Source organism: Aphis gossypii, chromosome 2 (genome assembly GCF_020184175.1).
Source record: "Aphis gossypii isolate Hap1 chromosome 2, ASM2018417v2, whole genome shotgun sequence".
NCBI lineage: Eukaryota > Metazoa > Arthropoda > Insecta > Hemiptera > Aphididae > Aphis > Aphis gossypii.
In genome coordinates this window covers 56,144,014-56,164,029 of record NC_065531.1, presented here as the reverse complement: position 1 = coordinate 56,164,029, position 20,016 = coordinate 56,144,014, and the positions used below count along the sequence as shown (strand labels likewise).

The window sequence follows — 20,016 nt, the reverse complement described above, 5'->3', positions numbered from 1 at the left end:
TACTGTGATGACACATGATGTATACAATGTACACACAAAAATATGAAAATAAATTTTTGATAAACAATACATAAAATAATGAGCATAATTCTTTATTGTAAACAAGAAATCCATCACAATATTAATAATCAACAATATTGTATTATTTAAATCGCTTTAAAAAAAAAAAAAATGACAAAACTAGTAATTATTAAGATAGGTAATGATAACTAATAATTTTTTTTTATTCATTAATTACTTAAAAATATATTATACAAACATAAGTATATATGCGAAATAAAAAGAAATAACTTGATTTTATTTTTCTAATGTTGCATACAGACTATCTACAAATCACAACTATTGTTTTTAACCCTGTGAATTGAAAAAACATAATATCTATTTGAATGTTATTAACTATTTATGAATCAACTAAAAATCTCAAGTATAGTACTCAGAAAATGAATAGTTAGGAAACATTTTTAAAAATTAAATTAAAATCAATATTATAAAATTATAATTTATTTTTGGTAAAAAAATCAACAATGTGAACAACTTAATCAAATACTTTATATTATTATAATAATATACAAACAAAATGTACTTTATATTATATTTATAAATATATAAATAATATATATCACATTTTAAGCACATACATTTACAAAATTTAAACAGGTATATATTATATACATTTATATTAAAATTTGTGGGTTATTAATTCACAACATAAACCATACTTTTTTTACATAATTGAACATAATCCAGACATTTCTTTGCCTCTATTAACTATTGGATATTCCTTAAGTTTTTTTGCGTTGTGCATCAGTCTCGGTTTCATATCCCTTTGTACTTTAGGAACCACTACAGTTTCCATTTCAAGCCCTGGTGGTGGAGGCTGATCAGGATCGATTTCTCCAAACGTCTGTGTGAAATCTGGCGGTGATTGTGGTTCAGTGGGTATGTTTTCAGAGAGATTGGTTGGTTTTACAACTGGTGTAATTTTTTGACTAATGTTTATCTTAATTGTCCCCATAGCGGGAGCAACTGGAACATTCCATTCAGTGTCAGTATTTCCATCAATAGAACATGTCATTGTAGATACAGGGGATGGAGATTTAGGTTTAATTTCTTCAGAAACAATTTCTTGAGTGATTGTAGAGGATGATAAACTGTTAACGTTCTCAACAATAGGCTCATCTATTAATTTAGGTGATAAAACTTCAGTCACTTGAATAATTTCCATAGTATCAGGAATTTCCAAATCTTCATAATTCTTTGACTTCATATTTTCTTCAGTTTGTGGTTCCTGAGAAACTAGTTCAGTTACATTTGCATTTACAATTTGCTCTTCATTTTCTTTTAGTTTAATTGATTCTGTTTCCTCAACTGTTTCTGTTTCCATAATTATTTCTGTTTCTTTAATTGTTTCTGTTTCCTGAATTGTTTCTGTTTCCTGAATTGTTTCTGTTTTCTTAATTGTTTCAGTTTCCTGAATTGTTTCTGTATCCATAACTGTTGTTTCTGTACCCATGACTGTTGTTTCTGTGTCCATATCTGTTGTTTCTGTTTTTATAACAATTTCTTTATTTGAAATTCCTCTTTCTATTACCGCTTCTTTTTCTGTAACTACTTCTTTATTTCCAATTGATTCTTTTTCCAATAATATTTCTCTTTTTATTAATAGATCTTTCTCAGTTAAACCTTTTTCTTCTATTTTCAATCCTTCATTTTCTTCATCTTTCATTTTTATATTTTCTTCCAATTGCGATTGTTCATCTTTAATTTCAATTTTTTGGCTTTCCAATTGTTTGGCTTCTTCAATAGCTCGATTTCTCTTACGGATTTTTTCCTCTCGTGTTTTCTAAAAAAAAAAAAGAAATTTTTAAATTTTTAACTAAAAAAAGAGAATAAATTATTTTCAACTTACAATCATATCATCATGACACATTGGATGATAAAGTCGTTTATCCTTTTCAATACAATTCTTCAATTGCCACTCTTCATCTTTTTCATTATAAAATTGTTCAAACTGATCATGACACAGATAACAGGCAGCTAATTCACTATTTTCACCAGCTGGAACACAAGGAACATTCTCTTCTTCTAGTTTTTCATCTTCTTTAGCACCTTGTTCAGCTTGTATATCAAACCAACTTGCAGCTAAAATGGTATGAAAATTGTCATATGAATTAATTATGAATAAGAAAATAAGAAAAAAAAAACAAAATTATTATGCTTAGAATATAATTAACTTAGTTTCAAAATCATAATAATAAACATCAAGTGTCATAATTTGATAATATTTTAAAATATAACATGATGTAAATTAATCTCATGGTACTTAACTGGCATGTCATAACTTTTGTACATCACATAGCTTTACAATAATTGATCAAGTTTTTTTTTTCAATTTTAATGTTATTTATAATATTTTTTAATCCTAATAATCTAAATATGCAAACATTTATTTAAGTACCTATGCAGTATGTGAAAAAAAGTAAATTCAATTTAAATAAATACAAGCAATTTAAAAAAAATATATATAGATCTATATCAGAGCTAGCCAAAATTTGGTTTGTCACAGACTCATGTAATGTCTCAAATTGTAAGACTCAAAACATTTTTACTAAGAAGAATGTGTTTTTTTTTTTTTTAATTAAGAACCAACTTAAACTAACTGTCACATTCTTCACATTTTACTACATTTTATATCTTATCTTATTTAATCTTATTTTATATAATTGAGACAATTTTTTCCTGCTCTTGGTTCTTACATATTTTATTTTATTACTAAAATTATTAATTATTATCATTCAAAAAGTAAGAAAATTAATCAACTTTTATACTGGAAATATTTTTTCCCTCTGACAATGAATAATGTATATTAATTACCTCTAGTGGTTTCATCTTCTTGTTCTTCATATTTACACCAGTCACTAGTATCATAATACCATTTCCTTGATTGGACAGTTTTGCTTGCCATTTTTTCACGTCTATTTTGTCTAAAATGCCAATCTAAATGACTACTATATTTTATCGTAAACTCTGCTGTGAATCGAATTCCACAAGAACTGCACTGAATTCCTGTATATAAATTGTGAACTAATCCTGGTTGTTTTCTGAAAAATAGACCCAAATATAGTTATAACGAAAAATAAAGTAATTAAAAAAAAAAAAAATTATAGTACTAACTGTTTTAATGATGAAGGATCTGAAAAATCAACAGGTTTTATGGTTAAATTTTCTGCTTCCTTCTCTTTCTTTTTTAGTTTTGATTGGACAACTTCTTTTGGCTTGTCCTTTGGTACAATTCCACTGTCCACTAACTTCTTAAATAACTCATTAATATCCATTTCACTAGGTAAGACAGGAGGTATTATAGGAGCAGACACTGTAGGTGGTGGTACATAAGAACTTGTAACAGGTTCCAATTTTTGAGCAACATTAGGAAGTAGAGGTACTGATGCCGTATCTGAAAATATATGAACAAAATTAAATACACAATGGTTTAATATAATTTAGGCATTCTTAAAAAATCTTACTTGGTGCTAAAGAATAAGAAGAAGAGAATGATTGTATAGGAAGTTGGTTAATATCATCATTTGGTGTCACTGTAGTCATTTCAAAACTGGTGAAATTTGGTGGCATAGCTTGAGTAGGTATTGGTGGTAAAGATTCAGAAGAATCTTCAGTTAATACAACACCCATCATTTGAGAAATAGCAGCATAACCAGGTCTAATGTTTGGTGGTAATCCTGTAAATCTTAAATAATGTTTATTGCCTCTTACAATAATTGCTTGTGGTGGTCCATTATAGTTGACTTTAAATGGTTGGTCATTAATCATAGCTCTCATCAAACCATCAATAAAACGAAAAATAAGTGCTGTGTTTCCCACATCAATACGTTGCGGTTTAGCATCTAAAAAGGCAGGTACGGTGTAAGAGTTATCAACAATAATACCAATACGCCCAGCAACTAAATCTTGTCGCTTTGTGTTTCCTATATTAACTGAAGGAGGAGGACCTTCAAGTTTAATAGATCTTTTTACACCACCAAGGTCTGTAAAGATTGGAGCGCCACCAAAAAAACATTCATAGAAATTGCCATCTAAATAAAGTTCTCGAGTAGGTGCACCTAACCGTACTCTATGTGGTTGACCATCCAATAAAAATTCTCTATCAGGACTATTGAAATGACATAAGACTGGAAAAAGATCATCAAATATAACATTCTTTGGAGGCCCTTGAAAGTATATCTCTCTAGGATCATCCCATGATACAAAAGTAATAGCTGTTGGACCATAAAATCGTATTTCTCTTGATTTTCCATCAATAGTGATAGTTTTAGTAGCATCGCGAGCAATCATATCCAATATTACAGGATCTGAAGGAGGAATAACAGGAACTGTCCAATCAGGAGAAGAAGGTGCAAATGGAGCAGTTGGTCTTGGCACTTCATACATCGGTGGTGGAACGAGAGATCTTGTTGAATGAGAATAATTTGGACGAGGTCCTCTAGACCAAGGTTCAACTCCTCTATTTTGAGAAAATCTAGAACCATTTTCTGGCCTTGAATTCCAACTTTTATTATTTCTCCAAGTACGAGTCTTAGAATTTTCTTTTTCATTACGTTTGAATGTTGTTTTACGTCTTTTATACACAGCTCTATCTTCGGAATCTGATTTCTTGTTAATTCTTTTGGATTCTTCTGAACCAGTAGAACAACTTTTTGAAGAACCATCACTATCACTACCACTAACATCACTAGGTTTTTTGTTACCAATGTTCCAAGAACTAAGGGCAGGATTGTTTTCGTCAACAGATTTTTCAATAATAGTTACTGCTTCTACTAATGTAGATTTTAAATCAGTACCATTTCCATTCACTGGTAAAGCAATTTTTGGAACAATAAATTCCTTTAATTTAGTATTAGGATCTTCTGTATTATTGAATTCTTCTAATTTTTCTACTTCACTCATTTCAATTACCTTAAATAATAAAAATTAAGAATATTTTAAAATCCTATAAACACACATGATGCATTATTTATTAATAAAATTCTATGAAAATGAAAATATTCTTACCTGACACATTATTTTTTTATATTCATCAAAAGATATGCTTCCTGCATTTAAAGCTTCTTCAGCTTGTCTAAGAATATGACTTTTATTGTTTTGAGTAGGTTTAGCTCTCATATCTACATCCATTGTGTCATTGTTGTCTACTAATGTTTCATTCAATTCACAAGAAATTTTTTTGGCAGGAGACTTATACGGTGTTTTAAATGTATCTGGTTTTATTTCCTTATATTTTGCCCAAGATTTACCAATCTCAGGATTTGGTGTTTCAGATATTTGAGGCGGAGGTGGTGGTGTTGGTGTTGGTACAATAGGCGGAGCAGGTAATGTACGTAAATCTACATCTTCGGCACCAAAGAGTCTAAAAATAATTTTTATTGATATTAAAATAAATATTAAACTAATTAAAGTGTACATAAACATTATACTTGAACAAAAATATATTATTTAAATATATAAAGTATAATAAAATTTATTGAAAACTAAAACAGAAAGTAAACTTTTTAAAAACTTAATAACTAACTTTTATATAATTATTTAGTACCAATGTATGGCATATCTGATAAACAAGATAAGATTTGAATTTCTGTTTGCATCTATATTTATAATTAAAATAAAGCCCGGAACTAATGGTTTTCCATCTAAATTTATCAAAATCCACTATCTGACAATTAAATTATTTGTTGTAGATAAGATTTTAAATACACTGTACTCATTTATGATAGGAATTTAACTACCAAAACAAAATATACATCAACACAGAAACAATATCATTTGAACATGTTTAACTTTTTTTAAAAAAGACACACTAATTAATTCAAAATATAAATATTAGTAGGAGCAGTAACAAGTGAATTATCAGATTATAAAAATTAAAATACAAATATATGCATGTAATATTAAACTACAAAAGCCTTTTTGAAATATGTAATGAGGTATAGGTATATTTATTTTTAGTTATGTAAAATATATAAGATTTATGTATAGATTATTATACCTACAAATTAGTATTTTTTTTTTTTTTTTTTTTTTAATTATGAATGACGTAGTATAATAAAATAATTCAATTTAAACCAAGCAAAATATTATAAAAATTTGTTGTAGAAAAGTTATCTGTATCAAGTGTATGTTATTGTATGGAATACTAACACGGTATTACAACTATTTTTATATAAAAATATAATAAAAATTTTAATCTGTACAGGTGCCAGGTAAAATAAATATTTACAAATTATTTTACCTATTACATAATTAGTTTATCAAGAGATATTTAAGGATTCCAGACAATAGATTTTTGACTAAAACTTGACTTACTACCAGTTATATACATATACTGAATGAAATTGTTAATATTTTATTGTTTTCAAATATCATACATTTATAATTTATATTATATATTTAAAGGACACTTAATATTTCAGAAGTTTACTTTATGGAGTATATGAGAATGGATTGGCAAAATTAATATTGCTGTGTATGCATCTTAACATTAGATGCTAAATAAAATTATTATGTATTAAATATTTCAATGACAAAATAATTTGAAAAATGAGTATGCTTTAAAATAAATTTTTTAAAAATTTAAAAAACATAAATTTACAACAAGATAAATATAAAATATTTAAGTAACATAATAAATTATACTATAATAAAAAAATAACAAAATGTTTCCTAGTATTGTTGATTTCATACACATGTCCAATGTCCAAATATATTGCAAATCTATAACATTGAAGTCTAAAACACTAAAATACCAGAAAATAGAAATAAATGTGTGAGATTAACTATTTGTATAATAACTTCATAATATTTAACATTTGATAAATGTCATAAACTGAATACAAATAATATAGAATAGTTTGTAGTTAAGAAAATCTAAAAATCAACTTATTTACATTTTAGATTATATACTGCAAAATAATTATTTTTTTAACTTATTAATACAAAAAAATATGATATTCAAAACAAAAATGTGCTACATCTCTAGCCTATGTTTCGAAAAATAAAATATTGGGAATATATTATAATGTATTAAAAAATTGAAGATAATTCTTAGACATCCAATTCATAACATAAAGAATATTCTGTATAAATAAAAATGAGTGCTATATAATTTTATTCTAGCTAATTATGAAAATTATCAATTCTAATATTTTTTTTTTTAGTTATTTAACAAGTGTACATTGAAAAACTTAAAGGAACTTACTCATCAATGATTTCAGATTTGCTCTTTTTTGCTGCAGGTTCAATATCATCAGTTTTGATTGAATCGGAGGTCCTCTTCACAGTTGGGACTTTAATTCTTAGGTCAATGTCATTTTGTTGTTTGATAATAATGTCTGCAAGAATACCTTTAATTTTCATTTAAGTTGAAATATTTACCTCAAACTCAAGTCTGGTTTAGGAAATTATATATATGTATATATTTTGGTATAAATTTAAAAAATAAACAGTAATTCTTCTTAGGTAGTTGTTTCTGATGACAATTGTGTTAGTTATTTTAGTTATTAACCATTACCATATTAAACATGGTTGTAATTATAATCAAATCAGTAATCACACCTTTTAATAACTATTCTTAGCTTTGTTTATTTTTTGTTTTTTTTTTTTTTTTATATGCCTGTTTCCATTTTTATATTTCTATGGAAAATTATGAGAATGTTGTAATTTTACAATCCAAGATCAACTTACAATCAACTACAATATATCACATTTGAAGCATTTTGTCTTAACCTCAATAATATTTTCTTCAAAAACAAAATTTAACAAATTTATGATACGTTTGGAAAACAATACTTTTTTTCAATTTTAATAAATCTGAAGTACCTTTTAAATTAAATTTTCAGATATAGATAAAAATATAATATTAACTTATATATAAAATAAAGGTAGCCACTAAAAATGTAAGCCCCTTCAAAAAAATATACACGTTATAAGAGCAATAGTGTTATTGTTCCACTCAGAATCTATAACGCATAAAAATATGTAATATAAAAAGTATATATATACATGTATATATATATATATATTATTAACAAATCATGTTTTAAATTAACTTATTATTAATTTAAAATACAAAGTAAAACATAAGATTTCAACAATTTTTCTGGTTGATTTATTTAATTATAAGATAAAATTCAGGTCTGTATGCAGATAAAAAAATATTCAATACTATTAATACATTTTCCATTAGTAAATAAAAACATTTTTTTTTGTCTTATATTACAACCAATAAGCTGTATTTTATTAAAAATAAAACAAATGTAGTCTTTAATGCATGAGAAAACGCCTTAATTTGTATAAATAAATATTGTAATAAAAAATAATAACAATATCCACCAAAATGTTGGCTGATAGATAAATCATTCATATACAAGATAATAGGACTTTCTGAAAAGGTGAAATTGTTTTTATTTTATTATGGCGAAGAAAATTATCCAGTTTATTTAAAAATAACAACAAATCGCCAACAGTAATTTTTATGATAAAATATAACTGATCAGACATTATAATCTTACTTTGATTGGATTTTACAGCATGAGTGTCTGAGTCAATTTTCATTTCTAATGGTGAAGTAGCAACAGTTGATGGGTCGGGTGATTTCTTCATAGTTTGCATGTACTTACGAAGACGTTTTAAAGAATCAGAATCTTCCAGAGAATCGGTTTTTTCTAGTTCAGAAATAATATTTTCAGAATTTTTGTTATCACCTTCATTAACTACTCCAGTAATTAAGTCTTTTTCTTTAGAAACATTAATTTTAATAGTTTCATGACTAGTATCATTATTAGGTTTGTCTTTGAATATTTTATCTTCAATCTTTGGCAGTATTGCACATTTCATAATTTCTGTTTCATCCTGTTCGTCAACTTTTATATTTGATAATATGTTCTTTTTCTTTAAGTCCAGCTCTTTAATTTTTTTTTTATCATCTCTTTTTTTGTGATATTTTTCATCTTTTAAGTTTCTTTCTTTGCGGTCAGGTTTTTTATGTATTTTTTTTGAAAATTCTGTTTTAGAAGGTGAACAGCTTGGACTTCTTTCTTTTCTTTTTGATTCACGGTGCTTACTGTTGTCTCTTTTGGGTTTATCAATTTTTTTATCATCTTTAATTTTGAGAATTGATTGTTTCACATCATTAGTAAGTGAAGGTGATGGCTTTACAACAGTATCAACTTTTCTTAAGCGTGGGTCACGGTTTAGAGTTTGTAATAATTGTGTACTGACTGGGGCGATTTTGGCAGTTGGTTGGTTAACATTGAATATTGGACTGGAAATAACCTATATAAAACGTTTATTAATTAATTAATTTATATATTTATTTAATAATTAATTTATAATTACCATTTCTGTATTTTGTTGTTGTGGCACAAATGATTGCGGAGAATTTTTAAATGGTTGTTGTACTGAAGGTAAAGATGTTGGTTGAAATTTTTTAGAAGGTGAAACAATAACTTTAATTGGCATTGAAGGCGACTCAGAACCAATGGAAGATTGTACGTCAATAACTTTAACTGGATTTTCAGTTACTCTTCGAGGATTTTCAGATGACTGTATTTTCGAATATATATCTTCATTTGAAGGTGAAATACTCACAGTCGAAGATGATGTACTTGCGTTAAAAGTATTCTGTAATTGTTTTAAATAAATAACAGTTTTTAAGTGAATACAAAATATAAAATATATTTACTTTTGATAGATTTATCTTGTTCATTGATCTTTTCTTTTGAATTTCAATTTGGTTTTTGGTTTGCAGTAATTCTAGTTCCAATTTTTTTTGCTGTAGTTCAAGTAATTCTTTTTGTTTCTTAATGAATTTTTCCCGTAGCGATGCCTCGTCATCACTGGGTACAATTGGTTGTACAGGTTTTGGAGTCTCAGTATGATTAACCTGAAAAATTAAAACATTTTTAATACTGATAACTATATTTCTATTGAACCAGGTTTACATAGTGTATAAATTCCTAATAGAATAATTATTAACATCTTATGTTGTATTAAATTATCAAAAAAAAAATTAAAATAACTTTAAACATTTTACATTGTATAATATAATGGTAATTCACACCATGTAAACCAGGCAATAAAAAATAAATTTATATACATTATTTAAAAATTTTGGATTAACATGAATGTTTGGTGGAGCAGCACTCAGAGGCCAATTTTTATCCATTGAATGAATAATTACATCAAGAGCATGAAGCTTTGTAGCTGATACAACGTCATTCCACGTAGAACGTAATTTATACATATTTGCTCTAGTTTTTTCATCAACCTAAGATAAAGCAGATATTATATAAAACATTGCACTAAGTAAGTTGATAATATAATATAATATTTACTTTAATGAAAGTGCTAGCAAAAAGTTTCTCAATATTTTGAACGAAAAGTGGTGTATATGGTTGTCCAATGTTTTTCATGACTGAGTCAATTAAATAAAGCACTGGTAACTTGCTGTCGGCCTGCACCTGAATATAATTAATATTAAATGTAAGTTTAAAAACAAACCTGAACAATGGTTTCATCCTTGCGGTCCTCCATACTCTTCCAGAGTATCTTCTAGAATTTTCCATTATGTGCAGATTAAGGCAACCATTTTGATCTCAATAAATTTAACACTTGTTACTTTTAATTTTGATCATATATTTATAGATTGTGTTTTATTCTATTTTATTTTTTTACGTAACAAAATAGATAGTTTACAATAAACCAAGTACTATAATTACAATATACATTGAAAATATTATTTTTATCCTAATGTTTCTTATTAATATCAAAAATATATTATATACCAAAGTTAGATCTATTATAAATTAAATTAAGGCACTAAAGAAAAATATAATATACTATTATTTATAGACTATACCATAGTTTTCATAACTATATCAATAAGTAAAAAAAAATAATAATACTAATAAAATGTATTTTAATATTATTGTAATTTTTATTTATGACTAAGCACAAGTAAGAAAACAGTAATTAGGTAAGCTAAGATGAATTCCCATGTTATTTATAAAGCTATATTATTTAAATTGATTAAGCCACCTGGATTCTCTAGGTTTCTACATCAACTAGTATTAAGAAAACTCAAAAATTCGCTTAAATACACTTAACATTATACTAAATGTATGTATATATTTAAAAATATAAATATGACAATTGAAAAATGGTATAATTTAAATTAACTGATTATGTCAAATTAACATATTAAACATATTTATGATTGCATATATACATATATATATATATATATATGGGATAGTTTGACAATGAATATTTAAAAAATAATGTTTAATTTATTTGAAAATAAACTGTATATATACAAATAAGAATTGTTTTAATAACAATATAAATTGTATAAAATTCTTATTTTTTATAATAAAAAAAAAATGTAATTAATAATAATACTTCAACTTATTTATTACAATAAAGATAATATAAATATTATTTATTGTATTAATAACAATTTTCAAAACAAAATATGAATTCAAAGCATAGTACAAGTTTGTTAACAACAATTTTGGTAAGAAAACCAATTTTTGTTTTAAAAATCAGTATACATATTATATTGTATTTAAGACTAAATGGCTTATTTTTCAAGTATAATTAGTCTTCAATTATTGTTTCAGGGTAATATTTATAAAATTATTTTAATTTTAATAATAATGTTTAGAGTTGTAAGTTTATAAATTGAACATAATCATATTATGCATTGTTAAATATTTTGATCAAATTGAGTTCTCAAGGCTATACAATTTGTATCTTAAAAGAAATTCTATAGGCTTCATTAAAATATTCTTAGTTGATACATTAATAGAAAAATTTGTTGCAACTGAGGTAACATTAATGTAAATTTATTATATTTTGAGATTTTGTCAAATTTTTACTACATTAAAAAGTTAAAGAAAATAAATATCTACAATATTATAATTTCAAATGGTTTTTAACGATTAAAAATTTAACAAAACAAATACTCTTTTGTTTTATTTTATTCAAAATGGATTTGTGGCCGAGTAAATAGGGTACATATAACATGATGTAAAACCAAAAAATATAAAAGTTAGTAAACAACAAATATAGATAAGTATGATATAACAAGTGCATACCGCTAAGATTCATTCATTAAGAAAATAGGGGCCTCATTGGCCAGTTTCATTTAACAATTAATTGATTGAGTAGAGAAGAATATGAAAAGGAATTTTGTAAGACCTGAGAGTATTTTAAAATTTACAAGAGAAAGAGAGGGAGCATTAATATCAGAAGAAATGAGTTTTCTGAGGAAAAATAAGTTTATGTGAATTTCAGCGGTTAGCCAAAGTTGATAAGTAGAGTTTAGCTAGGACATTTAACTAATCTTAACAAGATAAAAGTTGTTATTGTACTAGTGTTGATGCAACTTGCCAATACACAGAAGATATATTATCAATTAATATAATATCAATTAAAATATTATTAATTAATGTTATTAAAAAATAAATATTATACATTTTATTTAGAATTTTTTGTACTTATACATCCAACTACAGTGGCATATTCAAGAGGGAGCCCGAGGGGCCCGTATTCATCCTTTGACAGTTATATTTGTAAAGCTTAACAACAAATCCTAAATATTGTATAACCAAAATAATATAATATAATATATAATATGAAGTTTTTGTTCCCCTCCTCTCAAAAAAAATATATAGTAGATCTATAGATAATGGCACAAACTAGATTACTATCTACACACACTTAATCATTTTTAAATAATTAATACTTAATATTTTAGGAGTACAACATACCATTTATAAATAGATTAATAAAGTAAAATAATATTTATTTAATATAAAATATTTTCACTGACAAACTCAACCAAAATTAAATTTATCATAACTATAAGTGATGTTAAATTTATAGTTAAAAACAAATTATTAAAACGCTAAAATAATTTTTTTTTTTTTTAAGGAATATATAAACTATATCTGTTTATCATATTTTAAAAATAATGACATTGTTTATGTTGATTAATTTAATATATATATTCCCTACTTTATTATAAAGAAAAAACACATTATTATATTTATTTAAGACTTGTACTGAGGAATAAAAGACGAAAAAATGATAACTGATAACCATACTATACTACAACACTAGTGCCACATTTTTATAAAATGTAAATAATATAATCATAGTTTGTTAAAGAAAATAAATAAATTCTATATTACATAATTAGTAGCTCAAATTTTAACTATTTTAAATGATATAAATTACTCTAAATAGTATTGTATGTTATTATATATTTGATAGTAAAACTTTTGGGGTTGATTAAGAACTACCTAACGTGTATGTATCTAATACCTGTGTTTGTACACATTTTAAAAATAAAAGTAAATAACCACTAGATAAAACTTATACCTGAAAGTAGTATTTCTAAAGTCTGTATAAAAATTACAACACCTAATAGTTTAATTTATTTTATCAATTAAGACATTATTTAGAAACTATAATCAATGTTTTTTATAATGAAAAAATATAGCTTCTTATAAATAAAACAAAACAAATTTAACGCACGTAACAGAAAAATACTTGTTGAAGCAAATTATAAAACACCATGATACGGGCCATGATATGATACTTAACATAATACTAAATAATGTCAAATTAAAGAAATTGTTATCTAATAAAAAAATTTAACTTTTACTGCCCTAAACCTACAGTACAACTTTATTTTTGGGATAAATTAAATAATGACCTATCTACATTTATTTATATTCTTCACTTTTTCAACAAACTTCAGGAATAAAATTAAACCCATTGATTGAAACACTGGAGTGTTCAATTGTATGTTTATTACATACTAAATGAACACAATATATCCGCAATCAAAAATAATTATGATCACCATCTTTTTGATACCTACCTCTATGTTTTTTTACTAATTGCAGTAAATAACATAAAGGCGAAACTTCAAATTTTATAAGTTATCAACTCATTCAACCAGATTCACACAGATCCATTATTTTCTATGTAACTTTGAAGTGGTCAAAACTTGAAGTCTTCTGGAGTTGGATTATCTCCAAACACAAATAAGATAAAGCATTTTTTTTTTAAAAAAATGATCATCTTTTCAACAACTTAATAAAATTTTGTATCTTTACCAATATGTTATGTATTGAGTATAGGTGTCATAAATGTAAAGCAAATGTTAAAGAAACATTATTTATCAATTTTTAGATTTTATTTACACTTTCAAAAAAATTATATTAAATACAGCACTAGTATTATAATTTTGTTTCATTTACAATACATATTTGCTAATAAACCTATTATTTTAAAAAGTAAACCATTTATTTTTCATATTCTTACTAAGCTTTTAAAAAAATATTAACCAGATATTAAATAAAAAGAAAAAAAGAAAAAAAAGAGGACCAAAAAGGACGTAAACCATATTTAGTCACATCATATATTTTTATTTCATGTTGTTTAAATATTGTAAATATTCACATATATTTGTACTTTAACTAAATATATGTCATCATAGCCAGAGGGATGATTTCAGCAGCCATTACCCAAAATCTGCATATTAAGCAATCTAAATTCATTAATATAGATATTGGATATTCTACTACAAATAAAATATTTCCCGTAATATTACATTTTAATTATATTAGGTAGGATCAATATACTTAAAAGCAAGTAATTTGGGTTCATAATGCAGTGAATATCCCTCTGTTATGACTGTAAAATATTCATTACTATTATAAAGTTTAAAAACCTTATGCAGTTGTCTTTCAATACACTGTACAATGATTGGCGCATAAGCTGAGTTCTCTTCAGCTAGCATTGTCAACATATTAATCAAAGGCTTGCTATTGATGTTGAGGTCGGCCAGGGCATTAAAATATTCTTCTGCTACTTCTTTTTCCTTGGCAGTCATTATTGATTTTGTTTTGTCCACATTAAAAGTTTCAATACTTCTACAACTAAAACATAAAAACATAAAATATACATTAGCAATTATCTCAAAAGTAGTTAACATAAATATAAAAGCTAGATGGTCCATTTATGTATTTTTAATTTTAAATAATTTGATAAGTTACATAACAAAAATGTATTAACCAATAATAAAAACCCCATGGAACCTTTTATTGAATCTAGGGTAATAACTCAGTACCTAGTTATATTAACAGTAATTATAAGTAGCTTTAATAATATTGAGCAGTCAAATATCATTTTTAAATTAGTTAATAATAACGATTTAAGATACAATGTGTATAAAATACTATACTTTATACATGTTAATTAGAAATTAATAGACGAAAAATATAGGGAAAATATTAAAATTGATTTGACTTTATTTAATGTTTGATACATCACATATTTCAATATTTAAATCAGAATAATATAGATGTCATTATTTATAGGTATACCAACAATATATGTAATTACAAAGATCTATCAGTCAACTGTATAATATCAAATATATTTATTATTATGGCTATTTTACATATAAACTAAATTTAAAGATTTAATGCTATGTATTATGATTCATGAATAATATAATATGTTATTATTTCTTCAAATCCCAGAAATATAAGCCTGGAAATAGGAATATTATGCCAATATTAAATACCTATTGGATTATTGGTAATTTATGTTTTTAATATCTGTATTGTTTATAAAAACTGATAATGGTTAAATATATTAATTTAATTATTTATTCAGACTACTGAGTTTGATATTTTAAAAAATAGTACATACATATTAAAAATTATATAATTGCCCATTGCAACAGTTTTTCATTTTCTGTTATTCAATATAATAAAACATATTTTATTGTAATTAAATTGTTTTACAATCATTACAAGTGATTTTATTTTTAATAACAACTTATTATCTCAATCAGAATAATCTTAACATAATTTAAAGTACTCAATTATAAACAGTAAATTTTATTATATCATTAAAAAAAGTCGTCACCATTGTTTTTTTTTTTTTTTTTTTTTTTTTAATAACAGTTTACCTACACATTTTATTTTATATTATGATACAAAATCTTTATTAAAAACTGATTATATGTTTGAATAATAAATATTTAATACTAAACTCAATGGATAACTATAACACACAATAAAAAGAGATGGTTTTATACATATTTCTAACCATTATAAGATTATAAAAATTAACATTTTTAAGGAAATCTTGTAGATACCAATACCTTGATTTTAATTCTTGAGAAAATAAATTTTAATTTAAAAAGCTTAATTAGGCCGTTAATAATTTCTACAAGTATCAAACTATAGAACCACAAGATTATTTTATTACAACACTAAATAGCTTTCACCTATGTCAACAAAATTAAAATATAACTTAATAATAGTATAGAATAAATAAATGTTACCTAAGTATAAAATCAGTAATATAACTATAAGATTTAAAATTTGATTCATTTATTATTTTTTATACAATTCAATTTATTGTACTTAACAATTTCAAATTATAACCAGTGTCTAGTATAAAAGTTTTTTATTAAGTTAATGTAGGTATGACAATAAAAGATAAACAAGTAAAAAAATGTAGGTACTTCTCAATTTTTTAAATTGGGAAATTTTTGAACTAAACTACATTACTTAATTTAAATTTACTGTTATATGATTCTCATTTATACAGACAAAATATTTATAGACATTTTGTTGAATAAATAGATTTATAAGTAATAAGAAAACGAATTAGTGGACTACACTATTACTCAGATGGACATATAAGATTTTGAGTGAGAAACATCAGACTTTGAATGATAAAAACTAGTAATTTTGCCATATCTGCATTATTATTTTTTATTAAAAAATATTACTAAAACTAAAATTCAATATAAAATAAATATAAAAATGTATTCAAAACAATTAGCTAAAAATGTTGAATTTGTGAATTAAGTACTCAACATTTCAAAATATAATTTTAGAAGTATAAAAATAATAAATAATAAACTTTGAATGTCTTAAATTTTTAAATTGTTAATGTGATTTTTTGAGTTTAATAGCCTCCGTGATTTAAGATGATAGAATAGACATTCTTAATTTGAATCAAAATAATGAGGGTAAATAATAATTAGACTGAAGTCATAAAATACAAACGTTGAATACTTGTTTAAAATGTGTCAAAATAATGACTGAGATAATATCAGTATTGATATACAATTAGTTATAGTATGCTCATTGAACTGGCAGTAGGTAAATACCATATAATATGCATCAAATTATATGTAATAATTTTGTTTATAATGATAACACCTTGGATTTAAAAATCCATTAAATTAGAAATTGTTTAGTAATCACAAATAAGACATTTTATTGTTAAAACATGCATAATTAATTATTAATTACTTAATAGTTATAATTATGTTATATTGTTTGTTAAGTGATCAACTAAAAGAATATTTAAATTTTGTATGCACTAGATAATTTATTACAATGAATTAATTACATTTCTTGAAATGCAAGTGTTTTAATATATTACATGACTTAGGCTTATATTTAAGACAATAATTCATAGATCTGATAAAATAACATATTATAATGAACACCTTACAATATTAATTTATATGAACATAAATAAGAATAAGAGTTTAAAATTAAACCAACATAATCAATAAATTAAGTAAAAGTTAAATCAAGAATAAGTGTTAATATTTAAAGTAAATCTAATTCACTAACAATAAAATAGTTTATTTTAGTGTAACCTCGATAAGTTTTACATGATAAGTAATTACTTGAAATAGTAATTTAAACAATAATACAATTCTTGCTACACTAGTTGATAGTATTTATCTGATACAATCTTTTCACTGGCATAATATTATGCAATTATAAAGCAATAATAGATCCATGAAAAATAAATTCAAATGTAAAAAAATATAAAAACTACAAATGTATGGAAAAAATGAATAAGTTCAGTAAAGTAAATAGGAACTTAAAAAATATAACAAATTTCTATTTTAATGCATTATACCTACATAAATAATTATAGATAAAATAAATTTATCTTCTAAAAAATAAATAAAATTATAGGTACATAATGTATGATCTACATAATACAAAGGAAATTTAGAACACTAAAACACTATAATGTTTCTTCAATTTTTATTACTATATTTCAATAATTCTGGGGTTAGGTTTATCAAGAATTTGTATAATCAAGTTTTATGTATGTACTTAAATACTTGGTCCTATCCCAGTGAATATAACATAAAAGTATTGATTATTATATGTTTACCGATATTTCAGTAATAACTATTCAATAAAATAACATAAATCGATGATGAGACAACAGATGGTGAATTACAATATGGTTTGAAGAATTTAATAAAACTAAACTTAGCAACAAATACTCGAGCACGTTAAATGAGAAAATAAAAATAAAAATTCTCAAATATAATTACATACCGTAAAGACTAAGTACACCGTCGACAATATTTGTGTTATCTCTACAACACTCGCGCGATCGTGAACGTATAAATATTCTCTCGGTCATTCGAGGACAACATTCAAAAAAATCGAACTACTTAACTACTACGGAAACAACCTAACGGATTGCCGTAGAAACGGAATATGAAAAACAGTCGGAAAACGTGTGAAACGGTGAACTATTAAGGTACACGAGATAGCGGGTGACATAATATGGCACACCACCGTCATGGCTGCCACCTAGACGCTCAGTTTTCGGATGATGACAAAAGCCTAACTATCAAGCCAATATCATTTAACAGAATTCCAAATGTTATATAAAATATTGTTAAATCTTAAGAAATGTAATAATTATTATGAATTCACTCACCGAAATGCGATGACACGGCGATCGGCCCGATCGGGTGATGAGTCGTCGTCGGTCCGTCAAGTCTTCGAAGCTCGAACGTTCAACGAACGTATCTGGCATCAGCAGTTGTAGCGTTCGCGATTGCTTCTCACAATATACTCATACAAAACCTGCTGGCAGGTAAGGATTGCAAAAAACATCGATGTTTTGAGCTAAAATAATCGATATTTTACAACGATGGTTAAATTTCGATATTTAGAACCTTTACCGATGTTTGAAATGTATTATATCGATGTTTGTCTTCAATGTTCATGAATAAATAATTTTAACATATTTCCGTTGTTAAGAAAATTAAATGAATATATATATATATATAATAATAATTTAATATAACTGTGGTTAATAAAACAAATCGTATGATTATACTTCGTCCCGCGAGAAAAATAAACCGTCTCCCGACCTAAACGCGTCCGATGATTCTCTGTATAGTCTGTATCTTGATCTAAATATAAGCCATAAGGTCTTATTATTTTAGAATATACCCCATGTTTTATAATTAATATAAGTGTTATTTATATAGTTATTTTAGTTTAGTATTTCTATAATATATTAATATATAAATCAATTAATATGACTTAAAGGTTTACGGCTGTTGTTTAATTTTATTGATTTCTAAACACTCTAATAAGCTATATCAAAAGTTAGGAAATATTTCGAAAAAATAGTAATAGAAATGCAATATGTAAAAGCTGTGGTATATTACGAACTTCTGAAATCTCTAAATATAACAAATGTAAATACCTACACTTACAGAAATAATAATTAAAAAAATAATCTTTGAAATGTAAAATTTAGATACGTTATTATCTTAATCTGATAGCTATGAATATAAAAAATATTAAATATATAATTTAGAAACATTAAAATAACTGAAGCAATTATGTATTTTATCTGCAAAGATAATAAACCATTCTCTGTCGTTGTCCATTGAGTACATAGGATTTTTAAAACATATAAAAAAAGTTGCACCATTGTATCTCAAAATACCATAAAAGCTCGAATCACACAAAGGTATGCATGGTATGATTTTTTTATATCATTCAACTTAAAATATTTTTTTTTAAATAAATTAAAGATTATAAAAGTATAGAGTATAGAGTACAA

The 20,016-nt window shown here is 24.7% G+C and overlaps 1 protein-coding gene across 3 annotated transcripts; it reads right to left on the bottom strand.

The window, feature by feature from the left end:
• Window positions 1-76: 76 nt before the first annotated feature.
• LOC114125401 (uncharacterized) lies at window positions 77-19,032 on the bottom strand. Of its 3 annotated transcripts, none has more exons than XM_027989024.2 (14): window positions 18,874-19,032; window positions 14,816-15,023; window positions 10,404-10,529; window positions 10,166-10,336; window positions 9,752-9,952; window positions 9,406-9,690; window positions 8,580-9,342; window positions 7,268-7,412; window positions 5,068-5,422; window positions 3,525-4,971; window positions 3,175-3,454; window positions 2,875-3,101; window positions 1,910-2,142; window positions 77-1,843 (listed from the first exon to the last, which is right to left on the bottom strand). In XM_027989024.2, the coding sequence occupies exons 2-14, from the start codon at window positions 14,975-14,977 to the stop codon at window positions 725-727; spliced, it is 5,514 nt and encodes a 1,837-aa protein (XP_027844825.2). In that variant the 5' UTR covers window positions 14,978-15,023; window positions 18,874-19,032; the 3' UTR covers window positions 77-724. The 3 variants fall into 3 exon arrangements, with proteins under 3 accessions (XP_027844825.2, XP_027844827.2, XP_050056634.1); XM_027989026.2 differs by having other exon boundaries at window positions 7,268-7,400; XM_050200677.1 differs by lacking the exon at window positions 18,874-19,032 and adding an exon at window positions 18,483-18,850.
• Window positions 19,033-20,016: the final 984 nt, after the last annotated feature.